The following is a 10,555-nucleotide window of genomic DNA, read 5'->3' on the forward strand; positions in this document are numbered from 1 at the left end:
ACCTTCCAACCTTCCAACAATCCCCTCGCTAAAAAGACAATGCCAAGAAACTGATGCTAACATGTTCCCATAACTATCTGTGATGTCTTTGAATCCATCACATTCCAAAATGAAATGTTTTTTCGATTCCACAGCCCTAGACGTACAAAATGTACACACCCGTTCTTTCCAAGCTTCTTTAGGCCTTTTCCACCGTCCTGTTTCATACCGTAGTTGATGTGAGTTGGTCCTTATTTGAGCAATAAGAACCTTTGCCCTCCATGAATTGCTAGCTCTAATGGACAAGCATTGAGGTAGATATTCCATTTTTGCATCCATGTGTAGTTTTGTTTCATCCATGTTTTCTTTCTTTCACTCATGCCTTCATTGAAAATAACATTAGACCATCTACCTACTCTCATTTTCTCAATTCTTTTTAGATATCTTATGAGCCGCACCATAGCAATTGCTTCAACGGGAATTGCCCTTGTTTCACACAACATTATCTCATAAGGTACTGAACTTTTTTATTTTGAACTTGCTCATCATCAAACGTTTTTGGATTTTCTCAATTTGTTTCCATTTTGAGACGGAGTGCTGCTAGCCCACAATTCACACCCATATAGCATCACTGGACAAACTAAGAGTCCAAAAAACACTTTAATCATTTTCCAATCCCATAACTCTGTCTCTCTACATTTGTTTTGAAGAACATATAACGCTTTCCACCTTTTAAAATTCTCTTCTTTCTGAAGTCCTCCCAATTGAGTTTGTTTTTGAAATCAATCCCAAAGTACTTATACTCATTTACTTCTTCAAGAATATTGTCTTCAAAGAAAAAAATACACTGTCTCTTTTTATTAGAAAAATTCATTATTTTAATCCTGTTAGTATTGACTTGTATCCCCATGAAAATACTCAAAAACGCATAAGAAAATTTGCAATACAGTGAACGATTTAAAAATCAATACAATCGACCTAAAAAAAATAGCCTTCCGAACAAAAATTGTGAACTCAATAAACAAGTCAAACGCCTTATTCATAAAATTTCTTTGTGACCTCGGTAGACCAACTCCTTACTCATAAAATTTCTGCGTATTGTATAAGAAGAACAAAGTTGGATAATAGGATATCAGGTTGCTGAAAACAGCTCCACACCCAAGCAGCTCCACACCCAAGCAGAAGCCGGTGAATCAGAAGCAATGGCCCTCGCATCAGCGTCAACAGTTCCTGCAAGTGCGAATGCAAATGCGGGTACTCATTTCTATACCCATTATCCTAAAACTCAATTTCTCAAATCGAATTCCAAATCCAAATTCCCACACACATACACCATTAATTCTTGGAGATGCAAGTCTCAACGAATCATCTCAGAAGCAAACCCCACCAGCAGAGACATAGCAGACATACCACAATCTTCAATAAGAAATCCATCTATGGCAGACCAGCTTAAACCCTTTGCTCAGGAATTTCTGGACCCAAAACCCTCTGCTGTTGATACGCATAACCTCAAACAGGGCTTATTAAAATCAAAATCAAAATCTGCTTGGGTCAATCCAGGCAGACCAAGAGCAACAATTCTGGAACTGGAGCGCAAACGCAGCAAGGTCCATATATGGACCCCTCGTATCGGAGAACTGAGACTGTTTGCAGCAAAACTAGATGCTTGTGAGCCAACCCGAGAAGCCATTTTTGAAGCCCTGGGCTCCTTAGACGAGACCCCAAATTCCAAGGATGCGATGGTTATTATGAATAATATCAAAGGTTGGGAAAAGGCCTATTTGTTCTTTCAATGGCTGAAGAGCAATGAGGATTTCCAAATGAATGTGGTGGTCTACAATGTCACCATGAAGGCACTGAGGAGAGGATATAAATGGGATTTATTGGAGGAATTGCTCCAGGATATGCTCGGTCGAGGCATAGAGCCCGACAACATAACTTATTCCACTGTCATAAGCTGTGCCAGGCGGTGCAATCTTCCCGGGAAAGCTGTGGAATGGTTTGAGAGGATGAACGAAACTGGGTGTGTGCCCGATGAAATTACATATACAACAATGATAGATGCTTACAGTAGGGCTGGTAAGGTACAGGAGGCTTTGAATCTTTATGAACGAGCAAGAGCAGTTGGGTGGCGTCCTGATACTGTAACCTTTACTACTTTGTTGAAAATGTATGATATTGCGGGGGATTTTAATGGTGCAGTTATTACTTTCCAGGAAATGAAAGCATTGGGAGTTCAGCCTAATGTGGTTACATATAATTCTATGTTCGGTGCACTAGGAAAGGCAGGGAAACCATCTGTGGCTAAAGCTCTTTTCAAAGAGATGACTGAAGCAGGATTGAAGCCTAATCAGGTAACTCTAAGTTCCCTTCTGAGGATTTATGGTAAAGCTAGGTGGGCAGATGATGCTTTGAAGCTGTGGGAAAACATGAAAGAACAAGGGTGGGATAAAGACTTGATTCTTTACAATACTTTATTGAGTATGTGTGCTGACATAGGCCGCGTTGAGGAGGCTGTCATGCTGTTTGAAGAGATGGGTATGTCGGAAAATTGTAAGCCTGATAGCTGGAGCTATACATCCATGATAAATATTTATACAAGTCTTGGTCAGATTGAAGAAGCTAATAGGATGTTTAATGAGATGATGGAGGGTGGAATTAGGCCTAATGTGATGGTTTGCACTTGCCTTATGCAATGCTATGGTAAGGCAAAGAGATTCGACGATGTTGTAAGGATATTCAATATGCTTATTGATGAAGAAATCTCTCCAGATGACAAATTCTATGGTTGTCTCCTTTCAGTCCTCACACTTTGTGAAAAAGAGGAGATTGGCAAGGTTCTGGTATGCCTTGAGAAGGTCAATCCTAAATTGTGTTTGATCGTCAAGATGCTGCAAGAAGATGAGATTGACTTTGCAGTTTTCCAAGAGGAACTCCGAACTGTCTTCAATCAAGCATCAGATGAAGTACGGAGACCTTTTTGTAATTGTCTGATCGACCTATGTTACAATTTTAATTTTCCAGAAAGAGCTCATCAGCTGTTTTCTGCGGGAACACTATTTGGAGTGTATCCAAATCTTCAGATCATGTCCTCTACTGAATGGTGTTTAAATGTATCGAGTCTTTCATTTGGTGCTGCACTTACTGCTTTTCAAGGCTGGGTGAGCAGTTTATCAAAAGCTCTTCAAGATGGAGAGGAGTTGCCTCCGTTGCTTGGGATTCATACCGGTCACGGAAATCACAAGTACTCTTCTGATCAAGGTCTAGCAGGTCTCTTTGGATCCCATCTAAAGGAAAAGGGCGCCCCTTTTCAGAAGAGCACAGAAAGAGTTGGTTGGTTTTTTGCAAAACGGGAAGCAACAATTTCATGGCTGCAATCGAGACAGTCATCTATATTAACCCCTTGTTAGGTAAGTCTTTGTTGTTCATAATTCCCATCTTCAGCTGGAAGTTGTATAATTTCGGCCTTCGTTTCTTCTAGAATGAGTAATTGTTGGAGGCAATTCACTGAGATTTTTTTTTATCCTAGCTGTTGTAAATACTTTTCTGTATGGGATTCTTCAGTCTGTAAGGTAAAGCGCATTATCTTTATATCCTATGAATCCTAGCCTTGATATTTTATTGGCTTCCACATTTCAAGTATATGGATCATGGTAGCAAGATTCAAGTATGAACATAGATAACGTATATAATTTGGTAGGGAAAAAATATGTAAAAAAAAAGAAATCTATTATGATTGAAATACAGACGTATACGTTTCATAAGTTAAAAACATGCATTTTTCAAATTTTAAAAAATTTAAAATTGCACATAAATCATTCAAAATTTCAAAGTATCATTCATTTCAAGGCTGGGTGAGTAGTTAGCCCTGGGGGCAGCTCAATTGGTGATGGTTGTGAAAATGAAGTGTTATGTGCGAGGAAGTCTGGGGTTCAAATCCTCGATTCACCTGTGCTCCCAGAAAAGACATAAGTAGACACCTAGATGTTATAGTGGTAGTGGTTGGAATTGACCCATGTCAGGTGAGTACAAGACGGGCTGAGAGAAACGTTTACCAAAATGTTATAGTGGTAGTGGTTGGAATTAACCCATGTCAGTGAATACAAGACAGGCTGAGTGAACCGTTTACCAAAAGGTCTTCAAGATGGAGAGGAGTTGCCTCCATTACCTGGGATTCATACCGGTCCCGGAAATCAAGTACTCTTCTTGTCAAGGTCTAGCAGCCGTCTTTGTATCCCATCTAAAGGAAGAGGGCGCTCCTTTTCAGAACAGCACACAAAAGAGTTGGTTGTTTTATACAAAACGGAAAGCAGCAATTTCATGGCTGCAATCAAGACTATCATCTATGTTAACTACATGTTAGGTAAGTCTGTGTTGTTGATGATTCCCATCTTAAGCTGGAAGTTGTATTATTACGGCTTTTGTTTCTTATATAATGAGTAAGTTGTTGGACTACAGTTGGAGGCAATCATTGGGTTTTATTTCTGATTCCGGCTGTTGTGAATACTGTCCTTTACGGAATGCTTCAGTGTGTAAGGTAAAGCGCAATATCTTTGAATCCTATGAATCCTAGCCTTGATATTTTATTGCCTTCTGGTCAATGGAAATCACAATGGTCTGGTCTTGCCTTGGGATTCACTCTGGTCATGGAAATCACAAGTACTCTTCTGATCAAGGTCGAACAGTTGTCTTTGGATCCACTTCAAAGGAAAGGGGCATTCTTTTTCAGGAGAACACAGAAAGAGTTGGTTGGTTTTCTGCAACACAGGAAGTGGCGATTTCGTTGCTGCAACCAAGCCAATCATCTATATTGACTCTTTCATGGGTAAGTCGTTTTTGTTTATAAATCATATCTTTAGCTGGAAGTTGTATTATTATGGTATTTGTTTCTGCTAAATTGACTAATTGTTCGAGGCAATTCATGGGGTATTATTTCCGATTTAAGCTGTTGTAAATACTAACTTTTGGATTATAAGGCATTACCCGAATTTTTTCCAATTTGGATGCTCTCTATTCGATCTCTTTGGATTGTGGTCTAAGTCACCTAACACGATGACATGGGACATGGAGGGACGCAGAAATACCGTGTGACACGACAATCTCTGAGATAGGATAAAGAGGATACAGTTTACATACACAAGAACAGTAATTACTAAGTAGTAGCTAGTTGTATGGTTGAATTGGTTCTAAATTCTAACTCTATATATATATATGAATAAGTTAAACAGATAACACATATAAATGAAAGAGTTAACAAATTACACATACAAAAATGAAATATAGACATAAATGTTCAAATTTTGTTTGTTAGAATTTAGAAATTAGAACATTTACATGATACAAATTCAATCATAAAACTGTTACTACTTAGTAATTATTAGTACTACATCGATGTGGTCAAATGTAAAACATAAGAAATTAGAACCATAAACTGCAATTTTCTCATTACGTTATCAAACTCAAAATGTATTACATAGATATTGAATCACTGCAATTATACGTGGGAATGCCAATGGAAAATGCAAAGAATGGTATATATTAGAACCATAGATGAAAGAATTGCATAGCTTGTGACTGTCAACAATGCTCTTTCATGTCAAAATCATCAAAATTAGCATCGTTGCCATTGCTCTCTCCTCCATCCTCCCCTTCCTCCCTATCCAATCCAATCAATGCATCTATTTGTGTGGAGGATGACCCCTAAAGAAGATCACCATCATCAAAAGTGATTCGCTGTAGCACTTGTTTATTAAGATCCAATTTGGCTATTGCCAACTCAACATGATTGTCTAGAGTTTAAACCCATATCATCAGGAAACACACCCCACATCTTTGTCTTTCTCTTCAATTACTTTTCCCTCCGCTTGTAAACACATGCCAAACACATTTAAGATGCGTCCTTATGAATATTCGTTTATGAATATTCGTTTGATACAAGGGATTGATGACACATGATTCCCTAGGGGTATGCTTAGTGACTTAACTAGTTGTTGTTATCAAGGTGATGTCCTTAATAATGGTAAGTCTTACTATTTCATAATTGGATATCCGTATGTTAGGATTTTGTTCTGCATTAATATCGTCCTTCTAATAGTGTGTATGTAGGTTGGGTGCGTATTGTGAATGTTCCTTACATGTATAACAATTTTGAGGTAAAGGTGGTTTATAAGACATTGCCCACACCAAAAGCTTTGCCAATCGACAAATTGATTTTGGGTTCACTTAGCTACTAAGTTTTTGTTGAAATTCTAACTTGGTTTGGTATTTATAATTATGCTTTTGTAAAGAGTCAAAAGAATTTATTTGAAGTAAAAAAAAAATATTTTTATCACGTCCCATTTAGACATTATTATTTTTAATTTTTTTAATTTTTAAAATTCATTATTATTATTATTATTATTTTTTTTTAAATTTCTAAAATTCATTTTTGTCCTAAGATGACCGACCCTTCAGAAGTCAAGGCGGATCAGCCTTAAAAGACCCCTTTTCAGATGAAGAAACAACTATATACTATATATTGGCATCTACACTCCATTTGACCACCAATTCGTAGATCTTCTATGGAAAGCAAGTTCGAAGTTGGCTGAGGCAATATTTTTATGGGAAATGCGAATTATCTGAGTCACTTTTCTTCTGTGGAATACGAGTTCCTGAGGCTACATTCTTATTTGATTATGCGAACTATTGAGACTATATTTTCCTGTAGTTATGCGAATTTTCTGAGGCTCTCTATCTCTGTGACGTGGCATCTAAGGACAAACATATATGATCAAACTTGTTGACTATCTTGTGGACAAAGCATGGTAGATTTTGGGTTAGTGATGAATAGCTGATTTGGTATTTGGGAGTCTTGCTTTTATACTGGTTAATTTGTTTATGACTTCGGATTTTTTTTATTGATAAAGGTTCTATAAAGAAAGGATTGTCGGGTTTTTTCTTTGTGAGTTTTTCTTTGGTCATTGGCCTGATTTCTGGTATCTCGTCTTTTTGTGATTTATATTTGTATAATTGCTTGATGACCGTATTAAATGAATTAAATTCTAAATAAAAACATATATATCAATCAAATAATTATCATGATTAAACATTCTCGCTTGCAAACTAATTTCAACAATTCTAACAAGGCTAATTGTTTTAATATTATATCTTATGTGTCCTCTTTCACTTGTGGTTGTTATCCATGTGATGTGCATAATAATTACAAGTATTACTATAATAATAACATATCCCAATGTTGAGATTTTGTTTCACATTAATATTCTGGTATGTGCATCGGGTGTGTATGTACTATGTTTTTAATAATCCTATACATATAACAATGATGTTTTATAAAGCATCACTTGCACGAAACAAAGGTTTTGGGGTTGCAAGTTCATGGAATGAAGTCATAGCATCCTCCCTCGCTCCAGGGAAACATTGTTGGTAATTTTGGGGTTGTAATATTCCTAATTAGCTATGGCTAATTGGAATATTCAATTTTGTTCGATTTTTGCCTTTTATAGTTATTTGTAAATAAAGAGTGAGGAAGGGGGAACATAACTCACTTTAGAATAAAAATTCACTTTTTAGGTAGCACAACGTTGTGACTTAAGGGGGAACCAAGGGGGCCAAAGGGGGACGTAGAAATGGGGCCCACGCAGACACATGGAGGGACTGCACAGGAGGGAAGGAACACATGGCAAGAAGGGGATCACGCAGGAGAAAGTGAGCCTAGGGATTGTGAGAGGCAGAGGCTATAAAATAGATAGAAACCCCCTCATTTGAGATCATTCTGGTTATGAACATTTGTGATAGTAATTTCGACTTAGAGCACGTTGGCTGTTTAGCTAGTCTACAACACTGTTTAGTGCATTGAGTGTCTCCGTTCGGAGATCTCACCCTTAGCCCCAGGGGACTTCGAGTGCGGGCAAGGTATTTCCATTGGCATTCCAGCAATAGTTTTATCAGCATTTTAGTAGCAGTTTCATCAGTGTCTTTAAGGAACTGTGTAGAACCCCAAGGGGGTGATTTTCAGGGGTCGGCCATTTCAGAAAAGCTTTCTGGGTTTTTTTGGATTTTTTGAGTAGAGTCCGATTCTAGAGTTTCAGCCTTTTCTGAGGAGGGGAGCAGCCCCAAATCCTCATTCGATTTCCAGTAGCAATAACAGCACGACAGTTTTTCTAGCAGCTGGGACGTAGATCAGTTTGAGGCCTTCCAGGAAAGCTTTCTGGGTTTTTCTGGGTTTCTTGAGTAGAGCCCGAATCTAGAGTTTCAGCTTTTTTCTAAAGAGGGGAGCAGCCCCAAATCATCATTTGTTTTCTAGCAGTAGTAACAGCGCATCAGCAGCATCCACGCAAAGAGGCCATTCTTGTCATTCTGAGAGTATTTCTTCACTTGCCTTGTGCAAGTCGAGGTGCCATCTGTCTAATCACCTCTTGTACTCATTTATTGCTCAGTATAATAAAATGGCTTAGCATTTCTCGCTGCATTTCTTGTGTACCTACTTATATTTCCGGTTTACATTATTATATGCTGTTCCACTGTTATTTTATCACTTCTGGGTTATTATATCATTTGCACATATTTGGTTGGAGTTTTTGTTGGGGTTTGAGGAATATTCTGGGTTAAGAATATTAAAGTGGTATCAGAACATAGATCTGGCTCAGCCTGTGGAGCTAGCAATCTATGACACTGGGGGAAAAACCCTGTATCTGTTACAGAGGCCAGAGATACAGAGACACTAGGTGTAGGTTTGAGAACACTTACAGAGAGGGAGACTGTGTTCCGGTGGTGGACGCAGAATAGGAGGAGCCTGTGGTGGACGCGGAGCAGGAGGATCCGATGGCAGATGATGACGGGAAGAGATTTGCGGATATGCTCTTCAAATCAGTGTAGGATCTGTCGAGGCAGATTGAGGTGATGGGGCAGAGATTCACGGCACTAGAGGCCAGACAGCGTGAGAGCCCACGGGTTTTTCAGGTTGGCGAGGGATCGGACGCATCCCACCATTTGCTAGAGCAGCGTGGTACTGTGGAGCAGGTGGCCTCACATGCCCCTATACGCTCTACCTTGCTCACTTTCTTAGGAGCCGACATGGGGGCCGTAGCCCAGCAGGAGGCAGAGCTCAGTCATATGGGCGATTATTTTGTAGAGTACCAGGCCTATGGGCAGGAGTTCAAGGAAGCCCTCTCATTCAGAGATTTTGTTCAACTCCAGCGGGATATTAGACCCCGCGACCATCACAGAGGGTACCGTCATTACCATGATGGTGACACTCACCGTGCAGCGAGTAGATTCCACTTGCCTACGTTTGGTGGTTCATCAAACAGTTCAGAAAAGTCTTGGGTGGAGAAGCTGGACATTTATTTCCAGCTTAACCAGATGTCGGAGACAGAGGCCATCAAGGTGGCAACATTGAATTTGGATGGTGAGGCCCAGGATTGGTGGTTTCATGGGATGGTTACATTAGGGCACTCTACAGTGATGACATATGCCGAGTTTACCAGGAGACTGATGGAGCGATTTGATCGGAGGGATCCAGCGCAGCATTTCATTGAGCTGACAAGGCTCAAACAGAGAAGGAGCCCAGAGACCTACATTGCAGATTTCTTGAGGGTCTTCGTGATGGTGCCAGACCTATCCACGACACAGAGGGTCTATATGTATGTTGAGAGGTTAGCAGAGCCACTTCGGGGTTTAATCCGATCCACTAAACCAGCCACACTCCAGGACGCTATCAGCAGGACCCAGGACTTACAGGATGTCTTACCCAGGACCCGGACACCTTACCCCCAGAGGCAGACTTTTCAGTCCAAGGGGAAGGATGTGAGGATTCCTCTTCCAAAGGCGAATCCAGGACGAGTACAACTTGACAACGATGCTAGGAGGGAGCTGAAGAAGAAGCGGTTGTGCTTCACCTGTTAGGAGCCATGGGCATTAGGACATAGATGTGTTGCTGGCAGAGCACATTTTATTAAGGTATTCTCCAAGAGTAGTGGAGAAGAGGATGACGAGGAGGATGTGGAGGCAGGAGATAGCCATGCCATACAGGGACCTATGCCACCTCCACCACCAACAGCAGGTGGTGCATCTTTTGCACCCACTAGAGGGGCCTTTGCAGCGTTGCGAGGAGTTCCCAAGTATCTGATGCTGCACGTACAAGGGACAGTACGTGGCCAGCGCGTATCAGTTTTGGTTGACAGTGGGGCAACCCACAACTTCATCGATGCACAGATGGTTGAGCGAAGAGGTATACAGACAGAGAGCTTCGATGGGTTTTAGTTTTGGTCCCAGGAGATCAGACCATGATGTGTGCTCGTTATGTTCTAGAGCTTTTAGTGACGATGGGCACCTACACATTGACTGACCACTTTTTCGTGGTCGATATTCCGGACACCAACATGATATTGGGTGTTCAGTGGCTTATCACTCTAGGGAAGGCCACGATAGATTGGAAGACCCTGGAGATAGAATGGGATGATGAGAAGACAGGGAGGGATGAGAAGATATGGGGACAACACACATATCCGCCTCACACTGTCTCGGCTCATCGGATGGAGGCCGTCTTCCGAAAGGGAGACATAGAGCGGGCTACAGG

General features: G+C 40.4%; 1 protein-coding gene across 1 annotated transcript; it reads left to right on the top strand.

Annotated features, from left to right (window-relative positions):
- Window positions 1-1,028: 1,028 nt before the first annotated feature.
- On the top strand, window positions 1,029-3,612 carry LOC149154953 (pentatricopeptide repeat-containing protein At5g46580, chloroplastic-like). Its single transcript, XM_089441607.1, has one exon. It carries the CDS (start codon window positions 1,182-1,184, stop codon window positions 3,387-3,389), a length of 2,208 nt encoding a protein of 735 aa, XP_089297733.1. The 5' UTR covers window positions 1,029-1,181; the 3' UTR covers window positions 3,390-3,612.
- Window positions 3,613-10,555: the final 6,943 nt, after the last annotated feature.

This window comes from Pinus tabuliformis, chromosome 9 (assembly GCF_031772625.1).
Source record: "Pinus tabuliformis cultivar Carrire ecotype Pingquan chromosome 9, CPIR1, whole genome shotgun sequence".
Lineage (NCBI taxonomy): Eukaryota > Viridiplantae > Streptophyta > Pinopsida > Pinales > Pinaceae > Pinus > Pinus tabuliformis.